The sequence below is a fragment of the Ranitomeya imitator genome, chromosome 8, assembly GCF_032444005.1.
Source record: "Ranitomeya imitator isolate aRanImi1 chromosome 8, aRanImi1.pri, whole genome shotgun sequence".
Lineage (NCBI taxonomy): Eukaryota > Metazoa > Chordata > Amphibia > Anura > Dendrobatidae > Ranitomeya > Ranitomeya imitator.
This window is the reverse complement of record NC_091289.1, coordinates 119,478,884-119,506,296: the sequence shown is the minus strand read 5'-3', so window position 1 is coordinate 119,506,296 and position 27,413 is coordinate 119,478,884. Positions and strand designations below refer to the sequence as shown.

Genomic DNA, 27,413 nt, shown 5'->3' with positions numbered 1-27,413 from the left:
GCGTGATCCCTTCCCTGAATATTTTTGTAAAGTGCTGAAAACAGTTTGAAAATAAAAAATGTTGCAAATCTTTGCAAAAACAGATATATGCAAAACTAGCAGTTTAATTCCTGCCAAAAAACACCTCACCTAATAAATCTTCCTCTACTTTCTATAAACTTGCAGATCTATGACAGGTTTAGTATTAGATGATGGACAGTATTGTAAAATATGTGCCAATTCCTGTCTCTTTAACTCCTTTGTTTCCTGCTCCTTTGTTGCCGGAGATGCATAACAGCATCGGTCCTGTTTCACTCCTAGGACTTGTGGTGCCACTAGATCAGGGAGTTATGGGATTAATTGTCTGTTTTTTTATTACTCTTTTCTGAGAGCTATGGGCTGTGCTGCCTGCTTTCTCTGGTTCTCTGACTACCACCTCCAGTCAATTAGTTTTACCATTTGTCTTGTGCTCTAGTCCTTGCTTTTGTTATTTTCTTGAGTCCTACTGTGTTCTGACCGTGAATTTTGACCATCCTCTTACATTATGATTATGTTTCTGACGTGACCTCCTAAATCTGACTCGGCTACCTGACTATCCTTCTTGTCAGCTTGTGCCATTGAACAGCTGCTGTCTTTGTGGCCATTGCCCAGGGACCCCTGTTTAAGTTCAACCCCTGGGCTTTGGGAAACAGAGAAATTGCACCAAGTCTGTTCGTCATTGCCTTTTTTTAGAGCAACCAGGTGACTACAAACAGTGCCGCCTGACAGATTGACTGGACGGAGAAAATGTGGATCCCCTCCAAACGGTGGTGGATCAAATGCAAGGCCTGACTCATTTAGTCAAGGTGTTGCAGGGCAAATTTGCCATCATTAGAGATGGGCAGACCCCTGGATGTTTGGGTCTGGCGGGTTCGGCTGAACTGTTAAAAATAGTTCGGGTTCGGACGGAAAAGTACCTGGACCCTATTCCATGTGCACGACAGCATGGCAAACACTGCTTCTGATCGGCGGTAAAATCATTAATGATTAAAATCATCAAATGACTGAGCACGCAGCTGTGACCAGAGGTAAAAAGTTTGCCTCCGGTCACTGGCGTCACCTGATGGGACTACTGCTCCCATCAGCCTACGCCTGCTGCCACTAATGACAGCGAGAGCAGGCAGCAGCTGATGAGAGAATTCATTACCTACCGCATGTGCTATAAATAAGTAACTAAAAACAAAACAGTGTGGTATCCCCTGTATTTTTGATAACCAGCCAGGCAAAACTGACAGCTGGGTCTTCAACCCTCAGCTGTCAGCATTAGCAAGACTGGTTATCAATGATAAAACACACTTTTACTTTTTTATAAATAACAAACACAGTTTTACTCACCTAACACCCATTCCATTGAAGCCAACTTTTCCTGTAATAAAACAAAAATAAAAACAACCATATCCCTCATCCGTCTGTAGTTCTGTTCCACGCCATAATTAATGTCTGAGGATGAACAGTTTTCAACCTGGACTGTGCCAAGATGCGACTGTCAGGCTGAGAATCACTGATGAATGAGCTGCTGCGAGCGCAGCATCAGTCACCAGTGGTGACATCATCAAGGTTACCAGAGGGCTTTGAGGCTGCATTCCCAGCCAGGCCAAAAAACTGTGGTGACTTCAGTGAGATCACTGCTCGTTCAGTGAGAAAAAAATATCATGATGCAGCTGCGAGTTCACCGAGAGAACTTTCTTGCGGTGAACTCACATTGCACATTGTGACTTTTTCTCATTGTGCTAGCGGTGATCACCATAGTTCAGGGCCAGCTCACTTCAGCTCCATCTTATTTGCTTCTCAGCATGAATGGCAGCATGATGCCACTGTTCATGCTGAAGAGCACATGTCAAGCAAATGGATTATGGTGTGGTACGCTATGGATTCCAGCCATTGCACCATCCAGCCACTCTTCCATCCCTCATCTATCCATCCCTCCAGCCTTCCCCTCTTCCATCAATCCCTCCATCTCTCATCCAGTCATCCCTCTATCCATCCATTCCTCATCCATCCAGCCATACCTCCATACATCCCTCCATGCATCTGTCATGTCGGACGCTATTCACACTAGGGCGTCCGACAGACAGCGGTAATTCCACATTTGTCCACTATACGCTCAGTGGCGCCGGTTAGATTTTATCCAGGTTATCCAGGGTTAATCTGGCTGGTAATCTGGTTGGAGGCTGGGTCACACCCATGGCCCTTAAATAGTCATTCTGGACTTTGGGCGTCGCCGATTATAGCTTGTGTCTTGTGCCTGGTGATCTCGGTCTGGAGTGGTGGTCTAGGAGTTGAATTATCGTATCTGGTGGTGTATTATCCTTTGTCATATTTCTACTTCCTATATTTGTGTTTATTTTTGCCATGTGCACATTATAGTGTTTTCCTGTGTGTCTGTGGCGTGGTGCGTTTTCAGTTTTCCCTGTCTGTACTTTCTTTGTAGGTTGGTGTGTGGTCTTATCACTGGGTGGCGGGTGGAGGTTTCAGCATAGGGCTGAAACAGGAGTTAGGGTCAGGCCTGGCGGCCCAGACAAGCACACCATCAGTGTAAATTCTGGGAGAGGGACAGACAGGGTTTTCCCTAGTCTGAGGGATATCGCAGGGGCCTGGGTAATCAGCTTTATTCTACCCAATACCCCCGTGACAGCATCCCTCATCTGCCCATCCATCCATCCCCATCTATTCATCCATGTCTCATTCATCCAATTCTCATTCATCCTTCCATCCCTCCATCCATCCATCCCTCATCAATCCAGCCAGCCATCCCTCCATCCCAAGCAGCCTCAGTGACTGGTGGTAACCTCGATGATGTCACCGTTGGTCACTTATGCTGCACTCGCAGCAGCTCATTCTCCCAGTGGTTCTCAGCCTGGACATGGACCCCACTTGTCACCGCTGCAGGGCAAGTGGGAAGAGCCGGGCAAAGCACCAAAATTGGGGCTTCAAATAGTTGTGCCATTGCTGGGTGGCTTTGGGCTGCTATTTTTTGGCTGAGGAGCCAGTATATCCATGCCTGCCCAAAACAACCCCAGTCAGAGAATCTCCAGTGCCCAGATGCGTCCCAGGATGCCCACCTGGTTGCACAGTTATTGCCCTTTGATTCTGCAAACTTATTACTTCCTGTTTGTCTTATCTTGCAAAATCTGTGGGGGTTAAGGCATTCATTGATTGTCATTCTGAAGCCAATTTTGTTTATGCCTAAATAGCAAAGAATCTTAATTTACCTTTACAAAAATTACACTTTCCTGTGAAAGTCAATGCTATAGATAATACACCTCTGTTGTTTTCAATGACAAACAATGACATAGATTCAAAATGTAATGTACTAACAAGCAGGTGACATACTTAAACCCACCCTATGTGAGAGATGTCAATACGAACAGGTTTTGCGCAAGCTATTCCATTTCCCAGAGTCATGGGGTTGCCCTAAAGTTTACCCTTTGGGCTCATTCCCAGTTGCGATCAAATCGGACAAATACAATCCGATAAAAAAATCGGACTAAATCCGGCCAATTTTAGTCTGTGATTGTGTCTTCATCTGTGTTTTTTTTTTTTTTTAGCTCGGATTGGATCAAGATCGGACAGGGAAAAAAGTCGCAGAATGCTGCGATTGTAATCAGAATTCAGATCGCTTGCCGCAATAGAAGCCTGTGGATGCGAGAAAAAAAAAAAATCACACAGCACTCGGACCATGCAAGTGCTGTCCGATTCTTACACACCGATTGCATTTGAAAAGCCGGCAATTCATATGCGGGTACAGTAAAATCACACTGACAGGTTAGAATAGAATAAATATATACACATAGAATATATATATATATTTATATATATATATATATATATATATATGTCAGTGGCACACATATATATATATATATATATATATATGTATTTATATTACATAGATAGATAGAAGAAAAGCTGGTAATTCAGCACCAGGGCAGTGTAAAATCACAGCAGAAGCTGACAAGGATAGAATAGATGGTTTACACAGAGTAAATACATACAGAATAGGTAGATTTTTAGATGTCTGTGTCAAATACAATTAGTACAGTGTGTGTGTAAATTACTCCACATGTAGTGGGCTCCGGCGCAATTTTCAAAACCAGCAAAGGGAAAGCCATTTTTTGGGGGTCCCCCATTTTAATAGCCAATAAAGGCTAAGTGTACAGTTGTGAGCTGATATTAATAGCCTGGGAAGCTCCATGTGTATTACCCCTTTCCCAGGCTATAAACATCTGCTCCCAGCCTCTGGCTTTCCCTCTGCTGGTTTTGAAAATTGCATGGGAGTCCATTCCATTTTTCCCCCCAAAAAACTTTAATTAATTAAATTCATGTACAGTAATTTGCACACACATTGTACTAATTGTATTTGACACAGACATCTACATTATATATATATATATATACCTACTCTATATGTATTTACTGTATGTAATCCATCTCTCTCCTGTTGGCTCCTGCAGTGATTTTATACTACCACGGGTGCTGAATTACTTTTTTTCTATCTATCTATCTAATATAAATACATATATATATATATGTGTGTGTGTCACTGACATATATATATATGTATAGCAGCGAAGTCTGGTGTCCTCACACCTACCCAGACTGGTCAAAGTGGGATTCCAGTCCAACAGAAATATTCCACCTGGAATTCTGCAAGCACCTTCTCCAGGTCCATCGGAGCACCTCCAACAGTGCCTGTCGGGCTGAGCTGGGCAGATTCCCTCTACACCTAACAGTTCTAAAGAGGGAACTGTCATTCCGAGCTCACCTGCATAGGAGCAATCCAAGCTCCCATCACCATAAAGCCCTGATACATGTAAGTGAAACAGAAATACCAGAACCCTCGGAACAGCCCAGCCAAACCCAACCGGACCAGAACACCAATCACAACAACCAGACAAAAGCCGGAATTAGGAAGATGGCAGACGAAGGCCAGGAGAGGTATGTCAGTGACTGGAAGAATGATATCATCAGCTCACAGAAACTGACCATGTACCGGAGTCTACAGAGAGACTACAGACTGGCGCCATATCTGGAGAAACTCCCGGACCCCAGAGACCGCCAGATCCTGAGCCGATATAGACTCAGCACCCACAGTCTGGCCATCGAATGTGGCCGACACAGGCAGAGCTACAAGCCCAGGGAGGAAAGACTGTGCCAACACTGTGACCAGGAGGCCATAGAGGACGAAACCCACTTCCTGCTACACTGCTCCAAATACTCAGCAGTGAGGGACACTCACTTCAGGAGACTCTCACATCTCTTCCCGGACTTCATCACCATGAAGGAGGAAGAGAAAACATATATCCTGCTGGGAGAAGAAGAGAGAGCGGTGGAGATAGCAGCGCGGTATGTGAGCGAATGTCATAGACTGCGAGAAAGAGAACTATGATGCCATGGACTATAGCCCCCACAATGGATCTGCCCCATCCACCTCCCCTATGCCATGGACTATAGCCCCCACAATGGATCTGCCCCATCCACCTCCCCTACAGCTCCTACCCAACATCCCCACAGTCCCTATCCCTATTGCCTTTATACACTTGCTTTGGCAAAACTGATGTGTATTTGGTCCTGCCAATAAAGCTTCTTTGAATCTTGAATCTGTACCTGCATATGAATTGCCGGCTTTTCATATCTATCTATCTATCTATCTATCTATCTATCTATCTATCTATCTATCTATCTATCTGTTTTGAAGAATAATTCCTTATTTTCTTTGAAAATGATGTGTAAATAATTTCTCTAGGTAAATGCTAATCTTAAATTTGCATTGCAGTCCGATAACAATCACACTGCATACGGATGTAAATCAGATGACACTCATCCGACTCCCTGCATCAAAATCGGACAGATTTTAAAATTGCTAGTGTGTCTCCAGCCTTTAACCCCTATGCAGGGATTATGACTTAAACAGGGATCCCTGAGGGCCACAGAGTCAGCTGCTGTTCAGTGGCCGCTTGACAATTGCAGCCTTTACTACTCCATCATATCAGACATCGGCCTTGATGGAACATTGATGAGATGCAGCTTACAAGTGGCCATTCATTGTCTGCAGCCGGCATTCAACACAACAAGTCTCATAATTGTCCAGGAATAGTGACGCCAACATTGCTGGAACAGCGCAAATGCGGTGAGTACATGAGTATAGATAATTTTTATTTTATGATTCAGCTGGTGTTATCTGACAGTGGAGAACCCCTTTAACACTCGATATAATTTGAAGCAGTGTGTCAGCCCTTATGGTCACTCAGTGTCTTGACAATGTTTCTGCAGGTATCTTTACACAGCAAAAAATAAAAATAAAAAATCCTGGCAGTTATGACAGTTATGAGAAGCATTATCAGAAATACTATTTTGTGAATATCACTTCTTTTGTGAACCAGCAGCATAAAGCAGGTGGGAATTCAGACTGTCGATCACAGTGGATTAGTGGAACAAAATGCCCAATGTATCCCACATGTTATGGGAAAGTAAATCAGAGCAGCAACGGAAAGGCAGGTTCCTGTCTAAGTATATGACCCCTTCATGGAGAGAAAAGCAAGTGATTGAGCATTAAAATCCACAAATAGAGCTGAACAATAGGCTGCAACAGCACTCAAAATATTTGAGAAGGACGCGGAGCACCTGTAACACCGCTGGGTTTATACCTTGTTTCTTCGGCGTTACTTTTGCATGTCTCTGCTTTAACCCTTGCTCCTCTCCCCCTAACTTGCAGGGATACTGTAGTCTGTTACCTGTATGGATGCGGCTCAGTTCCCTGTGCTGCTGCTTGGCTGTCTGTACATGTGCTGTGATGTCTTTGCTTTGCTACATGACCACACGCAAGTGCGGTCCCTGGCTGCCGCTGTGGAAGCTATCCGAGGCATGCAAGGTCCTCTGCAGCTGGTGCATGACTTTCCACGTGTGTTCCTGCTAGCAGTCACTGCCAGGTGCCCTAAGCCACAGTTCCTGTGCTGTCTGTGCTGTAATGGTTTCTGTTTGTGCTTAGGGTGCGTGCTTCCACACCTACCCTGCTTTTATTAGGGTTTGAGTGTGCACTTGTGTTGCTTCCTCAGCCTATTGCTGAGGGGCAGCTCCTATATAAACTCCTTCTTTCCTGTTGGGCATTGCCAGAGCATTGCATTGCGTTTCTACGTCTTGCCTTATGAGTTAGGTATCCAGCTCCCGTTCTGTCTGCAGTATGTTCTGGGAGAGCTGATACCTGTCTTCTGCCTGTTCTGGGGGCAGGGTACCCAGATCCACCTATCCTGGAGGCGGAATATCCAGATCTGTTCGTGTTTCATTTTTATGCCTAATCTGGGGACAGAGTACCCAGACCCGCCTATCCTGGAGGCTGCATATCAAGATCCATTTGTGTTTTGTTTTTCCGTCTAATCTGGGGCAGAGTACCCAGACCCGCCTATCCTGGAGGCTGCATATCCAGTACCTGACCCTGTCTGAACTGTGTCCTCTGTTATGTTCCTGAAGTCCTTTTGTGTCTGACACTCCGCACCCAGTGACTGAACTTCCTGGGTTCATCTTTTAAAGATGGAGTCTGGTGTTTATGCTGAGCCATTACTACTTACTATGCTGTGCTCAGCCTGTTATGCGGTGCTAACCCCGTCTGGCCCAGGTCCAGTCCGGCGGTGCTTGCACCATCACGCTTGAGTTCCTTCCTAGGTCATATGCCTGGAGCCTGACGGCTGTAGCTAGGTACCTGATGGCCACCGCTACCTGATCCTGTGCCATCTGAGTCTCAGCTGATGACCTGGGCTGCCTCACCAGTGTCCCAGATGTCTATCTGTATTCCTGATGTCCTGATGCCCTGCCTATGTCCTGATGTCCCTATGTCCTTCCTTCTCATGTCTTGATGCCCTGGGCTGCCACGCTAATGTCCCAGCTGATGACCTGGGCTGCCACGCCCATGTCCCAGATGTCTATCCATATTCCTGATGTCTTGGTGCCCTGCCTATGTCCTGATGTCCTTCCTGTGTCCGATGTCTTGATGTCCTGGGCTGCCACCCCAGTGTTCTAGCTGATGACCTGGGCTGCCATGCCAGTGTCCCGGATATCTATCCTGATGCCCAGTCTGTGTCCTGATGCCCAGTCTCTGTTCTGAAGCCCAGTCTGTGTCCTGATGCCCAGTCTGTGTCCTGATGTCCTGCCTGTGACCCGATGTTCCCCGGGGTCCACCCTGTGATGACGTCTGTCCTGGGTCGGTGTCTGATGTTCTCCTGCTGAGTCTGTGCTATGCCTGAGGCCTGAGAGAGGCTGTCCAGGTAAGCCCGTGGCAGATGACCCTCGACTGCATCAACCCGTGATGACCCCTGCCATCGTCTGACGTCTGTCCGAGGTCGGTTTCTGATGTTCTCCTGCTGAACCTGTGCTGCGCCTGAGAGGCCATCCTAGCATGTCCGTGCTAGATAACCCTGGACTTCATCAACCCATGATGTCCTCCTGCCTTTGTCTGTTATCCTGAGACGTGTACCCTACTCTGATGTGTGGAATCGGGATCCTGACATCATTATGTTTTGGTATGTACTGTGTTGTCATTTAAGTAAACTTTGTTTCTTCATACCTGACGTTGTGTGGTGTAATCTAGTTCGGCATATTGCCATCTTGTTCACATGCTCAGCTGCCACAGACCCTGCTCGCTGCCTTTCCCTAGTCTGGGTAGGTCCAGGTTACTCTATGTGGTCCAGTGGGTCCACATCGCGTCCCCATTTGGGATGCTCGCCCACGTCGTCATGGCTTGGCGACGTGGGGGCATCGGCTCGGCCGTGTTTACGGTCGCAGCCGTAACAGCACCTAAACAATGAAGCCTGTGTTCTTATGTAAGTGTTAATTGAAAAGACAAGTACTCTTTAACACTAACTGCAAATTTGGACTAGAAGCAAATCCTAATTATCTGTATTCTTGTGCACAATATTAAACAAACTAAACTGAAGGACAAAACAGTTGTTTTCTTTTCAAAAGTTTTATTGGAATTTTAACTTTTAGCCGGGAAGGATAGATTAGGAAGGGACGGGAGGGAGAGGTTGGGATATGGAGATGGGGAAAATAAACACCTATAGCAAAACAGTTGTTTTAATAAGAAAATTCAGTACTGATTAGTGGTTTTCCCGGTCACACTCGGGTGGTCTCCGAGTATTTGTGACTGCTTGGAGATTTAATTTTTGTTGACGCAGCTGCATGATTTACAGCTGCTAGCCAGCCTGAGTACATGTGGGAGTTGCCTGGTTAATAGGGAATCCCCACATGTTATCAAGCTGTCTAGTAACTGCAAATCATGCAGCTGCTGCGACGAAAACTAAATCTCCGAGCACTAACAAATACTCTGCGACCATCCGAGTGTGCTCGGGAAAACCCAAGCAACGGGTACACTCGCTCACCACTAGTACTGATGCATGATTTATGCATCTCATTCATCTTAGTAGAAATAATTTGTAATTACCTATCTTTTGGCAGGTTGGATATTCCAGAACACCGCTGTTACACTGTATCGTTAGATTTGCTGGATCCAAAATATTATATCCATAATTACATTGAAAGTGAACATCCTCATTGTCTTTAACATGCAGTCCTCGATTATTCTTTAGATGAATATTATTTTTTCCCATGTCAGTCTCCTGTATGATGCATGACTCTGTGGCAAAATATAAAAAAATAACAGCAACATGCAAGTCAGGCAAAGTGTACCAGCAGGCAGAGTCTATTCTGGTTTCACGTGCAGAAATTTTCCTTTGCCATATTCATGACTTTTTTTTAATGGGATTGGGGGTGTGGTGTGGGGTGGGGTGTGTGTGTGTTAAAAATTCTGTGACCACTCTGCATTTAAGATGGAATGCACTATGTACAAAGCAGTTAGACCAGTGGCCTTTTGTTTTTATGCTGTTTTTTGTTTTCCATAGGCTTCTCTATAGATTGGAAATGACTATACCTTTTTTTTTATCTTTTGCAAATGTAGTTCTTAAAGGAAGCCTGCCATGTGAAAAAATGCTACTAAGATGCAGATATGGGGTCAATTTGCATTTTAATAGCATCCTAAAGCTGTGCGGCCACCACACTGAAAGTCTGGCTATCGGTAAGAAATTAACTTTATTCCTCCCAGCAGCCTCAGGCTTTCAGTCATAGAAGTGTGGTTGGTGCGTCTTCAGTTAACACTTGCCGACACTGTTTGACAGCTGGCTCAGCAGTGCATCAGTACAGGGCTGGCTGTCAGTCAGTGCCAGGGCATGGTTAATGCTGCCGCTTACTATGTACTGATCAGTGACTTGTAATGACCAGAGTTCTGAAGAAGATCCAGTGAGTCACAAACCGAGACGGAGGCAGAAATGACACTGTCTGTACTAAAATAGCAGTTGGAGTGAGATTCAATATTGTAGAAAACAGAATGAAATTATCTTATTAATTATACTCACTCAGCCAGAGCTGAAATCAATCTGCCAAACGCAAAGTTCCTGATTTAAGTGTATTACACTGAGGTTTAGAAGAAATCTACCTATCCAAAAGGTCAAACAAGGTACTATATTAAAAACAGGTGTAAATCTAATGAAGTGGTCCTATGGGAACCCCAGCAATGGCACACTGAGTAAAAACTGACCAAAATCCGCAATAACAATATATAAATATAACATATGTTCTTTAATAGTTAATCTGGTGATACCCAGGTATCTATTGTTACGGTACCGTTAACCTGAGGTGGGTCCCCACTCAGGCATATGATCTGCATTGGCTGCAGCCAGTCCCAAAAATCTTTGGTGCCTAAACAACTACAGCAAAACAAGGATCCACGTCTCGTTGGCCAATGCTGAGCCCACAAACCGGGGACTTACAGTTCTGTAGCCTTAGGGTATGGTCTGGGATAGTACTGCAACGGGGCTTGTCAGGATCCCTCTCAATATGGAAGGTACAGGATACCGTCTCTCCTCAAGCAGTCACTCACAATTTCCCACATGAACAGACTGTCTGTCACTTCTCAGATACTGGCTACCTGGTCCATTCCAAACAAGGTCACCAGCCAGCACAGCATAGATCCTACAGAGCTCCAGGGTCACATAGCTCTCAAATTATTATTATTATTATTATTATTATTATTATTATTATTATTATTATTATTAAATGTTCCGCACTTGTCTCCAAGCAGAGATACAGGTTCACCAGGGGAAAAGATTAGCAACCCTCACAAAACGCTGGCAGAGAACAGTCCTCTTAAAGTTCAGTCTCCAGACTTCTCTCCGGCATCCCCTTCCTGCATCCTCACACAGCAGTATCTCTCCAACCCCTCCCTTCACCTTGCTTTAGCTTCTCCTTCCCACAGACTTTCCCTGGCAGCTCCTGCTCTCAGCTCAGATGTGTCAAAGCAGCAGGGTTCTAATGCTCCCCAGGTGCTATTACAGTTCACACTTTAAGGCTACGTTCACATTTGCGTTGCGTCGGGCGCAACCGCAGCGACGCATGCATCATGCGCCCCTATATTTAACATGGGGGGGCGCATGGACATGCGTTGTGCTGCGTTTTACGACGCATGCGTTCTTTTGCCGCAAGCGTAGGGCGCAGAGGATGCAGCAAGTTGCATTTTTTTTGCGTCCGAAATTCGGCAAAAATGTACACATGCGTCGCAAAACGCTGCGTTTTAGTGTGCGTTTTGTTGCGTTTTTTTTGTGTTGTGCGTTGCGTCTCCGACGCAACATCGCACAACGCAAATGTGAACGTAGCCTAACAGACTGAAGCTGTGTTTGCCACACCTCTATGACTCAAAGCCCAAGACTGCCAGGAAGAATACAGTTCATTTTCTGCCATTAGCCTGGCTTTCAGCTGCCCCCTTTTGAGCTAGGTATCTCATCTATGTAGCTTTGCATGGGCAGGTGTTTGAACATTTAGGCTAGGTTCAAATTGCGTTAACAACAGCCCGTTTAACACATGCGTTAAACGGGTTGCGTTAACGCAAGTGCCGACATGCCATCGTGCTAGCGCAGATAGAGCTTGCAGATGCTCTATCTGCGCTAGCGGTGACAGACCCGGAAACGCTGCAGCCCATGTCCCAGGGTCGGTCACTCAATGACGGCACATCGCTAGCGCACGCCCATTTTGGGCGTGCACTAGCGATGCGCCAGAAATAGAGATTAATGGCAGCATTAACGGACTGCGTTACACCGTGTTATGCTGTGGTGTAACGCAGTCTGTCTAACGGACTGCCTTTATGTAATGTGAACCCAGCCTTAGGCTTTGGTCCTGCTGTGCCCTCCCCTATATTAAGGCTGACACAAGGTGAGGTTTCAATATTAGAGATACAAAAATAGGAAAAAAGGAAAAAATGGGAAGAAAATAAGTCAGCTCACCAATCCCTCAACAGTGCAATGATGTCCATGCACGGAGCAGCCTTGGTCAAGGGCGTAGTCCAGAGCCAGCAATGAAAAAGAAAAAAAATCTCCAGCATGGATCTTCTAAAAAGTCAATTTATTGGAAACACTTTAAAATGCAAACATTTGCAAAAAAGAGATGGGGGTCCCAGGTGGTCAACGCCGACGCGTTTCGACCATCAGGTCTTAGTCATGGCATGAAAATGGAACCACATATTAACATTTTATACAACACAGAACACTAAAACAACAAGTGCTTAGATTAAAACTCAGGTGGGCAATCAGAACATTCATTAGATTAACCCCCTGTGAACCACAAAAGAGAAAGACAGGTCTATGGAAAAAGAACCACAACGGTGTATCAAAAAATTACATTAGCCGGAGTAATAGAACCAATTCACAGTGTGTACAATATTAAATATCACCTTCTTATGGAGAGAGAAAAAAAAAAACACACACACACACAAAAAAAAAAAATATATAGAATTATATTAAATAAAGATATGAAATTATTACATTAATCTAACTGCAAAATGAGGTCAAGACGTTTGTTCAGCCCTAAGGGCACCCTTGACTGTAGAGAATTATGGGTCAACAAAAAAGAAACTGAATCTATAATAAAAGATTGAATCTCCTGTTTGTACGTGCTGTACTTATTGAGAAAATATGACAGGCTGGTTAGAATGATATTATGTGGTATGGAAGGATATAAGCCAACCACATCACAGGTGACCCATGTATAATGTGAAGACCACAAAAAGCCATCTAATGCGGCAATGACTGCTTTGGTATCTTTAAAGGGACACTGTCACCTGGATTTGGAGGGAACAATCTTCAGCCATGGAGGCGGGGTTTTTGGGTTTTTGATTCACCCTTTCCTTACCCGCTGGCTGCATGCTGGCTGCAATATTGGATTGAAGTTCAATCTCTGTCCTCCGTAGTACACACCTGCGCAAGGCGCAAGATTGCCTTGCGCGGGCATGTACTATGGAGGACAGAGAATGAAGTTCAATCCAATATTGCAGCCAGCATGCAGCCAGCGGGTAAGGAAAGGGTGAATCAAAAACCCAAAAACCCCGCCTCCATGGCTGAAGATTGTTCCCTCCAAATCCAGGTGACAGTGTCCCTTTAATGTAACCCGGTAAATTGATCACTAAGGGTTGTAGAAAAATGATCCACCCATTCTCCCAAATTTTCTGAGAGTGACCCTATACCAGAGATGATGGCTCTAAACAGAGGAGGAAAAACATTTTTATGAATCTTAGGAAACGCATGATAAATAGGAATAACTGGATGTTTGATATTTAAATAATCATATATTTTTTGTGTAATAGCACCTGTGGATAGGCCATCTACTAATAATTTCTCTAAATGTATCTGAAATTCTTTTGTGCGATCATATGGAATTTGGGTGTAAGTAGAACAATCACTAAGAATGCGAAGATTTTCCATGTAATATAAACCAGCATTCAAAATAACCACCCCTCCACCTTTGTCAGCCTGTCTGATCAATAAATCCTCATTATGGCGTAAATTACTTACTGCACAGTGGGCCCGCTAAAAAGAAGGTTTTGTAAGCATATCTCAGAATCTGCACTTAATAATACATCACATCACATTTCTGCAGTCTCTCACCACTGCAAAACAATCCATGCAGGTAATACCAGCATGATTAAAGTGACTGCTATTGAAAAAGTGCATAAACCTTCTAGAGGCGGTGATCATAGACGTAAGATATGAAATCGTGAATCCTTTTGGATATTTTCTCTACAGTCAAGGGTGCCTTTAGGGCTGAACAAACGTTTTGACCTCATTTTGCAGTTAGATTAATGTAATAATTTCATATCTTTATTTAATATAATTATATATATATATATATATATATATATATTTTTTTTTTTTTTGTGTGTGTGTTTTTTTTTTTTCTCTCTCCATAAGAAGGTGATATTTAATATTGTACACACTGTGAATTGGTTCTATTACTCCGGCTAATGTAATTTTTTGATACACCGTTGTGGTTCTTTTTCCATAGACCTGTCTTTCTCTTTTACGGTTCACAGGGGGTTAATCTAATGAATGTTCTGATTGCCCATCTGAGGTTTAATCTAAGCACTTGTTGTTTTAGTGTTCTGTGTTGTATAAAATGTTAATATGTGGTTCCATTTTCATGCCATGACTAAGACCTGATGGTCGAAACGCGTCGGCGTTGACCACCTGGGACCCCAATCTCTTTTTTGCAAATGTTTGCATTTTAAAGTGTTTCCAATATTAGAGATAAGTACATTCTGAATAGATACATCTTGTTGTGGTGGGATGGCTTTTATGCTTTTTTGATCAAAATAATAATTATCGTATGTTATTTCCATGAACTATTACTATTTATTTATCTCCTCACTTAGGGTATATGCTCATTTTGCTTGTATCTTAGGTTTTAGCTTTCATTGTGGTGGCCACACGGCTTCAGAATGCTGATAACCTGCAGATCAACCCCATATCCACAAGTTAACAGCTTTTTTTACATGACAGGTTCCATTTAAAAGGCTATCCTCTCTTTAAAGGGAACCTGTCACCCCCCAGGGCCTATTAAGGTAACAGAGCCACCTTCAGCAGCACTAAGGCTGCATTCTGTAAAGGTGGCTCTTACGTTTTTGCTCCCTAATAAGGCTGAGATATTTACTTTTATAAATTGCGCGTCATACCTATATTGAGTCCGGGAGTATGTTTTTTCCCCCTAACTCAACCACCTCCCAGCCATCAATCATCCACTCAGTGCACCGGGCACTGCCTCCTCTGTGTTTCCTCACGTCACCGGTGCCCGTGCTTTCATTTTTCGGGCATGCACTGTGCACGCTGCCCTGGAACTCACATCAGCTGATGTACTGATATTGCCCCTGGGTGTAGCGGAGGCCCGAGATCCCGTTCCACAGTGTTATGATTTATTCACACTGCAGGGCTGGGAATCTGGCTCTGTGCGCAGGCGCGATCTACTTGCATCACTTGATGTAAGTTCCAGGGCAGTGCGCACGGCACATGCCCGAGAAATAATTGCAGAGCGCAGGCGCCCATGATGGCACAAGACAGAGAGGAGGCGGAGCCCGGTGGGATGATGGATGGCTGCGAGGCAGCTGAGTCAGGGGGAAAAAATGTACCCCCCGGACTCAATACAGGTATGGCGTGCAATTTATAAAAGTGAATATTTCAGCGTTATTAGAGATCAAAAACATAAGAGCAACCTTAACAGAATGCAGCCTTAGTGCTGGAGAAGGTGGCCCTTTTACCTTACTAGGCCCTGTGGGGGGTGACAAGTTCCCTTTAAAGAGTTTGGGCCAATTGTGGAAGTTATCGCCTGTTCAGAGGATATAGAATAATTTCCTGATCCCTGAAGGTTTGATTACCGGTAGGGTTGAGCGAAACGGGTCGGCCATTTTCAGAAGTCGCCGACTTTTGGCAAAGTCGGGTTTCATGAAACCCGACCCGACCCCTGTGTGGGGTCGGCCATGAAGTCGGCGATCTTCTGAATCTGGAATCGGAATTCCGATACCGATTCCCGATATGTTTAAGATATCGGGAATTGGTATCGGAATTCAGATTTAAGTGTAAAATAAAGAATAAAAATTAAAAATATTGCTATACTTACCCTCTGATGCGCCCTGGTTGTAACCGGGAGCCTTCCTTCCTAAGAATCAGCGCTTGGAGGACCTTTCGATGACGTCACGGCTTCTGATTGGTTGCGTGACGCCCATGTGACCGCTCACGCGACCAATCAGAAGCCGTGACGTCATCGAAAGGTCCTTCAAGCGCTGATTCTTAGGAAGGAAGGCTGCGGGTTACAACCAGGGCGCGTCCGAGGGTGAGTATATTCCTAATAGGTATATACTCACCCTCGGACGCGCCCTGGTTGTAACCCGCAGCCTTCCTTCCTAAGAATCAGCGCTTGAAGGACCTTTCGATGACGTCACGGCTTCTGATTGGTCGCGTGACGCCCATGTGACCGCTCACGCGACCAATCACAAGCCGCGACGTCATCGAAAGGTCCTACATGCGCTGATTCTTAGGAAGGAAGGCTCCCGGTTACAACCAGGGCGCGTCCGAGGGTGAGTATAGCAATATTTTTTATTTTTATTCTTTATTTGTCAGATTAATATGGATCGCAGGGCCTGAAGGAGAGTTTCCTCTCCTTCAGACCCTGGGAACCATTGGAAACCCAATGCACTGCATTGGGTTTCGTGTTTCGGCCGACCCCGACCCCGACTTTTCTATAGGATCGGCCGATTTCACTCTACCCGACTTTTGAAAAAGTCGGGTTTCGTGAAATCCGACCCGATCCTATAAAAACAAAAGTCGCTCAACCCTAATTACCGGTACAAACAGTGATATTGAGAACAGTCACAACATGGGAGTAATACAGAAATTAACTGAAAAGTATAGAAGGAACAACAGTAAGCCGATAGTCCAGCGATAATATACACTGATATTAATGTGGGATCATAATTCATTTAATAAAGTTAAATAGCACCTGTCACCAGGTCAAAAGTGAGCCTTGATTTGCTCCTAATTTATTCTCACTGCTCCCCTGAGTATTCCATCCACTAGTTCCAGAGCTATGAGCCTTTTTATTTAGTGCTGTCTTTAGACTACTCTGAATTATTACCCTGTGTACCACACCCACATATAAAGACCATTAAAAATAGCATTAAATAACAAAAATCAATATCTTTATAACAGTATAGTGGATTTAAAAACAAGAAAACAACAAAAAAACAGAATACTCAGGGGAGTGCAGCGCCCCAGAGATCTGGTCGTTGCAGTATGACACTCTGCCACTAAGGGGAGTGATGGTACGTCTGATGGCACTGAAGGAATTTTCCTGACCAGGTATCACCAGAACACATTACACTTCACACTCCGGCCACTAGGGGGAGAAAAAGGCTTTATTTATTGGGCCACTCCTCACACTGGTAAAACTAGGGGCTGGGGAGGAAGTTTAGTCAGAAGCTGACTGGGTTGGATTCAGGCAACATCCCGTGGCAGGGGGTGTTGCAGGGAGAAGACACAGGGGGGGGTCCCTGTCAGGCGTGGGAACCTGGCAGGTGCCTAGCGAACAGAACAGAATGCTACGGAACCCCGCCTGCACTACATTGCGGCGGTATCCTAAGAAAGAGATAAGAAGGGAAGGATATTGTGGAACAGTGTAAACGAGATCAAGCAAAAAGGAGTACCAGTAGGAGTCGTGCCGTGAGACCAAGGCAACATCCTACTGAGGCGTGTAGCCAGTGGCCGGAACCCCGTGGGAGTAACTGACTTCAGGCCTTACTTCAAACTCCGCAGGACAGTTAATTATAGGTTGGCTGTCTACCTTAAATTTCCTAAGAAGACATCGGGGGCAACATTGGGAGAGGTGTTGTGAATTCTGTTGTCGAACTCCCTCCTGTGGTCGTGAATGGTACTTCGGCGAGTTCTGTCTATGGGCTCCCTCTGGTGGCTATGAGTGAAGCTGCTACTTCTGAGGTTCCTTACACAGGTGACGTGGTTTATCCTTTGGTTAGCTTCTCTATTTAACTCCACTCAGATCGTTACTCCATGTCAGCTGTCAATGTTTTAGCATTGGTTCAGTTCGCTCCTGGATCTGCCTGGTGACCTGTCTTCTCCTGCAGAAGCTAAGTTCCTTACTGTTTTTTTTTTTTTCTCATTGTTTCTTTGTCCAGCTGGTTATCCTGATTTTGTCTTGCTAGCTGGAAGCTCTGGGATGCAGAGTGGCACCCCGCACTGTGAGTCGGTGCGGAGGACCCTTTTGCACACTCTGCGTGGTCTTTTGTAGGTTTTTGTGCTAACCGCAAAGATTCCTTTCCTATCCTCTGTCTATTTAGTAAGTCTGGCCTCCCTTTGCTGAAACCTATTTCATTTCTGCGTTTGTGACTTTCATCTTTACTCACAGTCATTATATGTGGGGGCTGCCTATTCCTTTGGGGAATTTCTCTGAGGCAAGGTAGGCTTTATTTTCTTCTCTAGGGCTAACTAGCTCTGAGGCTGTGACGAGGCGTCTAGGGAGCGTCAGGAGCGCTCCACGGCTATTCTTAGTGTGTGCGATAGGATTAGGGCTTGCGGTCAGCAGAGCTCCCACATCCCAGAGCTCGTCCTGTATGAGTTTAAAAATCAGGTCAGATGCTCCTAACCACCAGGTCATAACAGTACCCTAGCTGGTGCCCAATTTGACATTGTCCCAGGAGAAGGCTCAACGTTTCGCTAACCGCCGGCGTTGTGTTGGTCCCCGAATTCGTGTTGGGGATTTGGTTTGGTTGTCATCTCGTCACGTTCCTATGAAGGTTTCCTCTCCTAAGTTTAAGCCTTGTTTCATTGGACCATATAAGATTTCTGAGGTTCTTAATCCTGTGTCATTTCGTTTGGACCTTCCAGCTTCTTTTGCCATCCATAATGTGTGCCATAGGTCGTTGTTGCGGAGATACGTGGCGCCTATGGTTCCCTCCATTGATCCTCCTGCCCCGGTGTTGGTCGAGGGGGAGTTGGAGTATGTGGTGGAGAAGATTTTGGATTCTCGTGTTTCGAGACGGAAACTCCAGTACCTGGTCAAGTGGAAGGGTTATGGTCAAGAAGATAATTCCTGGGTTTTTGCCTCTGATGTTCATGCTGCCGATCTTGTTCGTGCCTTTCATTTGGCTCATCCTGATCGGCCTGGGGGCTCTGTTGAGGGTTCGGTTACCCCTCCTCAAGGGGGGGGTACTGTTGTGAATTCTGTTGTCGAACTCCCTCCTGTGGTCGTGAATGGTACTTCGGCGAGTTCTGTCTATGGGCTCCCTCTGGTGGCTATGAGTGAAGCTGCTGCTTCTGAGGTTCCTTACACAGGTGACGTGGTTTATCCTTTGGTTGGCTTCTCTATTTAACTCCACTCAGATCGTTACTCCATGCCAGCTGTCAATGTTTTAGCATTGGTTCAGTTCGCTCCTGGATCTGCCTGGTGACCTGTCTTCTCCTGCAGAAGCTAAGTTCCTTATTGTTATTTTTGCTCATTGTTTCTTTGTCCAGCTGGTTATCCTGATTTTGTCTTGCTAGCTGGAAGCTCTGGGATGCAGAGTGGCACCCCGCACCGTGAGTCGGTGCGGAGGAACCTTTTGCACACTCTGCGTGGTCTTTTGTAGGTTTTTGTGCTGACCGCAAAGATTCCTTTCCTATCCTCTGTCTATTTAGTAAGTCTGGCCTCCCTTTGCTGAAACCTATTTCATTTCTGCGTTTGTGACTTTCATCTTTACTCACAGTCATTATATGTGTGGGGCTGCCTATTCCTTTGGGGAATTTCTCTGAGGCAAGGTAGGCTTTATTTTCTATCTCTAGGGCTAGCTAGCTCTGAGGCTGTGACAAGGCGCCTAGGGAGCGTCAGGAGCGCTCCACGGCTATTTTTAGTGTGTGCGATAGGATTAGGGCTTGCGGACAGCAGAGCTCCCATATCCCAGAGCTCGTCCTGTATGAGTTTAACTATCAGATTGGCTGCTCCTAACCACCAGGTCATAACAGTGAGGGGCGTCTCTAGGGTCCCGGAAGACCTCCAAGCCTTCCCGTCATACGGGTGCGTCCTAGCCAAAATATACCTGGGGGACGAGAAACTAGTAACATCTGGAACTAAAGAGAGAGAGAGAGAGCTGTAGAGAACAAACGAACGAGAACAGCAGTTGTGAGGACTATTCCAAATGCTCAGCAGGGTAGGACTACAACACACAGGCGCTAGTGGTGGGCAACGATTTCCATCTGCGAGGGAAACTCTGGAAGTGCCCATCAGACCGGCCTGTCTCTGATAGCCCTGTTAAACGTGCTCTGGATTGAGGATCCTGAAGTCTTCAGTACAGAGGTAAAGAGACTGCAACCTTGTGTCCTCGTTATTGCCTGCACCTCACACCATCACTATCCACCTTACTGGAAAGCCCTGGAGACATACTTCACCTGTGGGAAGGTATACCATCCAGCTGCAATTCCATCACCCCAGCGGACCCCACAGCAGCGTCGGTCGCCCTGACCGAACACCACAGGTGGCGTCACGAACCCCTGACAGACTAATCCACCTTCATTGGGCGCCCCTTAGCAGGGTCGCGGACCGGCCACCAAAACAATTCCTCTATAAAAGAAAGCTCGCTATGATCATGTGGCCGGAAGACGTGATCCCTGAGCGCCGGGCTCAGTACGGAGCGACAACATGCCGGGTACGCGCCGCTACAGCTGCAGACAGCTAGACAATTACTGTTAGGATATATATAGACACCATATACATCATGGGTCACCTCCTGACGAAGCTGCGGGGTCAGCAAAACGCGCGTCGAGGTGTTCGTGTGACTGCTATCCTGTACCGATATGGCCGCAGGTAATGGACTGACTTTATTATGCTATATTCTCCTGGTGGATGTTTAATTCTATACATATAGGTTGGGTCTATTTTGTGACCCTCTGTTACCATGTTTATTTAGTTAATGTTCACCCCTTATTTATAAGGGCTAATTATCCATTCAGGTGTTATATTAGCATGCTCCATTAAGCTGATATACTAGTTAGGGCTATATCAATCTGCAAACTTACGGACTATTATGTCATGATATTGTCTTCATATTATGTAGATTGGCAGGTTTAGGATCAGTCACACTCTCTATACTTTGTCTCTGTTGCTGATTTTATTCTAGTCCATGCGCAATGGTGTGTTCACTATTGCTGTAAATTGTATATAACGGTTATTTGTAGTTATATTTTCTACGTATTGAAATACTTCTGTCTAAATGTATTAATAAAGAATTCTATATTTTTATAAACTTTGATCGTGTTATTACTTCACTACCTCAGTTGGTTACAGGGTCGCGGACCGGGTCTAGCCACCGTGACAGCCTCAGAACCGAACCAGAGAGGCCCGGTACCGAGAACGCGTGGCCCTGTGTCTGGGGGCGATCCAGGAGCAATGGCATTAAAATTAAAAGAAAAACTGGCCACCTTTGATTTATTGATGTGTCCTCTTTAAAGTTCATTCTCTATGTTGGATAACAAGGATGTTCGCCAACATTTCCAAATTATGCTATGAAAATCTTTGCCTAAGGGCTCATACTCACCTGCGAGAAATTCGGACGAGTCTCGCATGTTAATAGCCGGCACTCAGGAGCGGAGCGTGCGGCTGCATGTATTGCTATGAGGCCGAACGCTCCGATCTGAGTGCCGGGTATTAACATGTGAGATTCATCCGAGTTTCTCGCAGGTGAGTATGAGCCCTTAGGCAGAGATTCTCATAGCATAATTTGGAAATGTTGGTGAACATCCTTGTTATCCAACATAGAGAATGAGCTTTAAAGAGGACACATCAACAAATCAAAAGTGGCCAGTTTTTGTTTTTATTTTAATGCCATTGTAGACTCATCCTAGTTTCTCGCATGTGAGTATGAGCCCTAAGGCCGGGGTCACACAAGTGTAGATTCTCTCATGTGAGAGAATTGGCCGATTATGTTAATGACTAGTGATGAGCAAATATACTCGTTACTCGAGATTTCTCGAGCACACTCGGGTGTCCTCCAAGCATTTTTTAGTGCTCAGAAATTTAGTTTTTCTTGCCGCAGCTGAATGATTTACATCTGTTAGCCAGCATAAGTACATGTGGGGATTCCCTAGGAACCCTGCAACCCCCGCATGTACTTATACTGGCTAGTATAAGTAAATCATTCAGCTGCGGCAATAAAAACTAAATCTCCGAGCACTAAAAAATACTCGGAGGACCCCTGAGCGTGCTCGAGAAATCTCAAGTAGCGAGTATATTCACTCATCACTATTAATGACACGTGGATGAGACTCTGCCAGAGTTTAAGCCGAGTGCCATGTTAGTGTGACTGATCACATCCGAGTCTTGTCCGATGTGTTCCAAGCATAGACTGAATGAGCATGAGAAAAATCGCAGATCTCCACTACCTTAGGCCATGTTCACACAGTGCGTTTTTTACCGCGGAACCGCGGCGGTTTTGCGGCTGCGGTTCCGCAGCTGTTTTCCATGCAGGGTACAGTACACTGTACCCTATAGAAAACAGGACACACTGTGCACATGGTCCGGAAATTGTAAAAAAAAAGACGCGCTGAATAGCTCCCGGAAAAAAGAAGGAGCATGTCAATTCTTCTTCCTGAACCGCAGCGGTTCTGCACCCATAGACCTCCATTGTGAGGTCAAAATCGCAGTAAAACCCGCAGATCAAAAATATATCTGCGGGTTTTACTGCGATTTGATGTGCAGAACCGCTGCAGCAGGAAGTGCGGGGGAGCGGGCGGAAGTGCGTGGGCGGAGTGTGGCTGCCCCCCCGTGCTCCGATCCCGCCCCCCCGTGCTCCGATGCCCCCCCCCCCGTGCTCCGATGCCCCCCCCCCCCCGTGCTCCGATGCCCCCCCAGTGCTCCGATGCCCCCCCCGTGCCCTAATCTCCCCCCCTTATACTTACCCAGCGTCCCGGTGTCCGTCCGGCCATCTTCTCCCTGGGCGCCGCCATCTTGCAAAATGGCGGGCGCATGCGCAGTGCGCCCGCCGAATCTGCCGGCCGGCAGATTCGCTCCAAAGTGCATTTTGATCACTGAGATATAACCTATCTCAGTGATCAAAATAAAAAAATAGTAAATGACACCCCCCCACTTTGTCACCCCCATTGGTAGGGACAATAAAAAAAATTAAGAATTTTTTTTTTTTTTTCACTAAGGTTAGAATAGGGTTAGGGTTAGGGGTAGGGTTAGGGGTAGGGTTAGGGGTAGGGTTAGGGGTAGGGTTAGGGTTAGGGGTAGGGTTAGGGTTAGGGGTAGGGTTAGGGGTAGGGTTAGGGTTAGGGGTAGGGTTAGGGGTAGGGTTAGGGTTAGGGGTAAGGTTAGGGGTAGGGTTAGGGGTAGGGTTAGGGTTAGGGGTAGGGTTAGGGGTAGGGTTAGGGGTAGGGTTAGGTATTTTCAGCCATTTTAGCCCTAAAAAGCTTCCTAGGAAACACACAGTAAAAAAAGGATAAAAAAACGCATCAAAAAACGCATCAAAAAACGCATCAAAAACGCATCAAAAAAGGACAAAAAAAGGACCTGCGTTTTCTGCCAAGAGCTGCAGTTTTTAAAAAAAACTGTCCTGAAAAAAAAAGGATGGAAATCCTGAACGTGTGAACATACCCTTATAATATAACATTGGTCGGAGTGCTATAAGATAAAACATCGGCTAGCATTCGGCCGTGTCATACGCTCGTGTGAACGAGACCGCAGGCTTCATACACACGTTTGTGTTAAAACACATGCATGAGAAAATGGTACTGGTGTCATTAGTGTTTTGGATACGTGTGTCACTACTATTTTTCACAGATGGATAAACAAATTACTGAGCTCCTCCTATACTTTGCAATGTTAAACAAACAGCACATGGATGGCACCTGGACTGTACATTGATGCCAACCGTGTGCTGTACGTGCTTTTCCAGGACCCATAGACTTGTATTGACCCTTGTCATTCATGCTACTGGCAAAAATCGGACATGAGATTTACACGGACACGCGGTCCTTGAAACAACATGAACAGGTGAACAGCTCCATAGATTATAATGGATACATGAAAAAAAGGATAAAACATGTACATGCAACACGGACGTCTGAATGAGGCCTAAGACATTGTGAATGATTACATCACCTTTACAGGTTGGAGGATCCACATTCCATGTTCCATGTTCAGTACAATAAATTTGAGATGGTCCACTGAGAGTGTGCTTCGGATTTTTGCATTTCAAGTTTATAACATGGCCCATAGAAAATTCATCATCTGCCACAGAAGTAATGACTCTCACACTGTCATCCATCACTGGTGGACATAGACGAGCTGTAATAAAATTAGAAGTAACACGATCAATTAAGTTTTTGTTCAATTTGGCTTTCGCTTGAAAAAAGGAAAAAAAAACTGCAGTGTGTGGACAAGACCAAGATCTTGATAATTTATAATAATAATAATTTTATTTATATAGCGCCAACATATTCCGCAGCGCTTGTTATTGATAAGGGGTCCATTGGTGAGCTCTCCAGCAACCAGGCATTTGCTACGAGCCTGTATATAGATGACAAAAGCTATTTATGAGAAAAACTCTCAGGTTAGCTTCAGCGGTTTCTCGGTGGGTGCGGCCATCTTCCTGAGGCCGCGCGTGCGCAGATGAAGTCTCCTGCTTCCCGGGGCTTCAGGAAAATGGCCGCGGGATGCCGCGCGTGCGCAGATGGACATCGCGGTGGCCATTTTCCTGAAGCCGAGTTCGAATCTCAGGAAGATGGCCGCGCCCACCAAGAAACCGCTGAATAGCGGCGAGCGCGCTCTTTTTCTACAGCTGCGCAGTGCATTCGGCACTTGCGCATGCGAGAAGCACTACGCCACCACGATGTGGGAGAGAAACAGCGCTGTGACCACGCCCATCTAACCTGACCAGCCTGATTGACAGGCGAAAAAGGCCACTTTTGTAAGGTAGTTCGGCAGCATAGGTAGGGAATCAGGGGACAAAAAATACCCTATTGTAAAGCACAGCTCAGGCCCTATTTAACGGTATTTTTTTCTCCTACTGAAAAAACAGGGTGACAGGTTCCCTTTAACACTAGCTATCTGGCTGCAAAAACTCAGAGGGCAGGTGCCCAGCGGACACTTCTGCCACCATCTGGCACTTATTAACCCCTTGTGTATGCAGCTAATATTTACTTTTGTGTTTTTCTTTTTGCTCCTCTTTTTCTGAAACCATAAAATTTTAATTTTCTGATTCATCATGGTGATTGCATCAGAATTCTGGAGTAAAAAAAAAACTTCAAACGTTGCAAAATATTTGAGCAAAAGGAAGTTGTGCAAAAATATGTAATCTTTTGGCAATTTTACACCAGATTTGGGAAACTCTGGAGCTGAGGAGAAGCCGAGGTGGGACAGGGCATGATAACGCTTGCTTGACAAATTAATTTATAGTGGGGTTCCTTACTTTGTTACTCCAGTTCCTGAATGTATTAAAAATTTCTGGAAAGGTTTATGTTGGCAGATGCCACTCCTTAATCAACTCGTTACCTGCATTAAAGACAGCTGTCTTACATAGTCACCTTTATAAATGCCTCCTGTCCACAGACTCAATGAATCAGTCAGACCTCTAACTGCTACAACATGGGAACAACACCAGGTAATGTCATTATTGCGACAAATTTTTGCACTAGGTTGTGCAAAACATATCCCAAAACAGTGGAACAACCAACTCCATATAGATAACAGAATAAGAAGAAAAAGGAGTATGTCGGTTTACAAAAAAAGTATTTATTGATATTAAATATATAGTAAAAAGATACAAAATAGTAAACAAAAGAAAATAATATTGTGCACAAAGATGATGTTATAAGACCACCGGTGACAGAGACCCACTGCACAGTAGCGGAAAGCATAAATTCAATGAGATAAATAGTATAATTACTTATGACATAATTGTCTGAAAGAGTACTTGTAATTTAAATAGCGCTTACCGGTAAAGAAAAGGGTGGGTGGCACCGGGCTTGATCGAAAAATACCTCAACGTACGTTTCGCTTCTTTAATGCATAGGTTTATCAAGGGGATGAGATAAATTATACTATTTATGTCATTGAATTTATGCTTTCCGCTACTGTGCAGTGGGTCTCTGGCACCGGTGGTCTTATAACATCATCTTTGTGCACCATATTTTTTTCTTTTGTTTACCATTTTGTATCTTTTTACTATATATTTAATATTAATAAATGCTTTTTTTGTAAACCGATATACTCCTTTGCCTCTACAACATGGGCAAGTCCAAAGAGCTTTATAAGGATGTCAGGGACAATATCAAAGACCTGCATAAAGCTGGAATGGGCTACAAAACCATAAGTAAGATGCTGAATGAGAATGTGACAACTGTTGGTGCAATAGTAAGAAAATGGAAGAAATACAAAATGACTGTCAATCCAAATCAATGTTGGGCACCTTGCAAAATCTCACCTCATGGAGTATCCTTGATCATGAGGAAGATGACAGATCAGCCTAAAACTACACGGGGGGAACCTGTTAATGATCTCAAGGCAGCTGGGACCACAGTCACCAAGAAAATATATTGCGCTGTAAAGGTTTAAAATCCTGCAGTGCCTGCAAGACTCAAGAAGGTACTTGTGCAGGCCCATCTGAAATTTGCCAATGAACATATGGATGATTCTGTGAGTGATTGGAAGAAGGTGCTTTAGTCAGATGAGACAAAAATTGAGGTCTTTGGCATTAACTCAACTCGCCATTTTTGGAGGAAGAGAAAAGCTGCCTATGACCCAAAGAACACTGTCCCCACTGTCAAGGATGGAGGTAGACTCATTATTTTTGGGGGCTATTTCTCTGCTAAGGGCACAGGACTAGTCACCCATTAACGGGAGAATGGACGGAGCCAGGTGCCGCAAAATCCTGAGTTACAACCTCCTTCACACCACCAGGACATTAAAAATGGGTCGTGGCTAGGTCTTCCAGCAAGACAATGACCCAAAACATAGAGCCAAGGCAACAAAGGAGTGGTTCAAAAAGATGCACATTAAGGTCATGGAGTGGCCTAGCCAGTCTTCAGACCTTAATTCCATAGAAAACTTATGGAGGGAGTTGAAGCTTCAAGTTGCCAAGCGACAGCCTCAAAATCTTTATGATTTAGAGATGATCTGCAAAGAGGAGTGGACCAAAATTCCTCCTGACATGTGCGCAAACCTCATCATCAACTACAACAAATGTCTGACTGCTGTGCTTGCCAACAAGGGATTTGCCACCAAGTTTTAAGTCTTGTTTGCCAGAAGGATGAAATATTTATTTCTCACTGCAAAATGCAAATACATTTATATAATTTATACATTGTGATTTTCGGGATTTTATTTTTGATATTCTATTTCTCAATGTTAAAATTAAACTACTCTTAAAATATACAGACTGTTCATGTCTTTTGTCATTGGGAAAACTTACAAAATCAGCAAGAGGTCAAATACTTATTTTCTTATACTGTTTACATAGCGCAGAGACATATCTTTTTTTAAACCCTGATGCCTGC

At 44.9% G+C, this 27,413-nt stretch overlaps 1 protein-coding gene and 1 long non-coding RNA gene across 5 annotated transcripts in view; one reads left to right on the top strand and one right to left on the bottom strand.

Annotated features, from left to right (window-relative positions):
• Positions 1-27,413, bottom strand: part of LOC138647924 (complement factor H-like) — a 258,431-nt gene that overhangs the window by 109,220 nt on the left and 121,798 nt on the right. For all 4 annotated transcript variants that reach the window (XM_069737291.1, XM_069737288.1, XM_069737289.1 and 1 more), the window contains 2 exons: positions 24,019-24,204; positions 9,452-9,643 (listed from right to left, as the gene is read on the bottom strand). In XM_069737291.1, coding sequence (XP_069593392.1) covers positions 9,452-9,643; positions 24,019-24,204 — 378 coding nt within the window. The remainder of the gene's footprint in view (positions 1-9,451; positions 9,644-24,018; positions 24,205-27,413) is intronic.
• The window catches only part of LOC138647926 (uncharacterized), a 422,930-nt gene continuing 401,525 nt past the window's right edge, over positions 6,009-27,413 (top strand). The window contains exon 1 of the long non-coding RNA XR_011315066.1: positions 6,009-6,148. This is a non-coding gene — a long non-coding RNA (uncharacterized lncRNA). The remainder of the gene's footprint in view (positions 6,149-27,413) is intronic.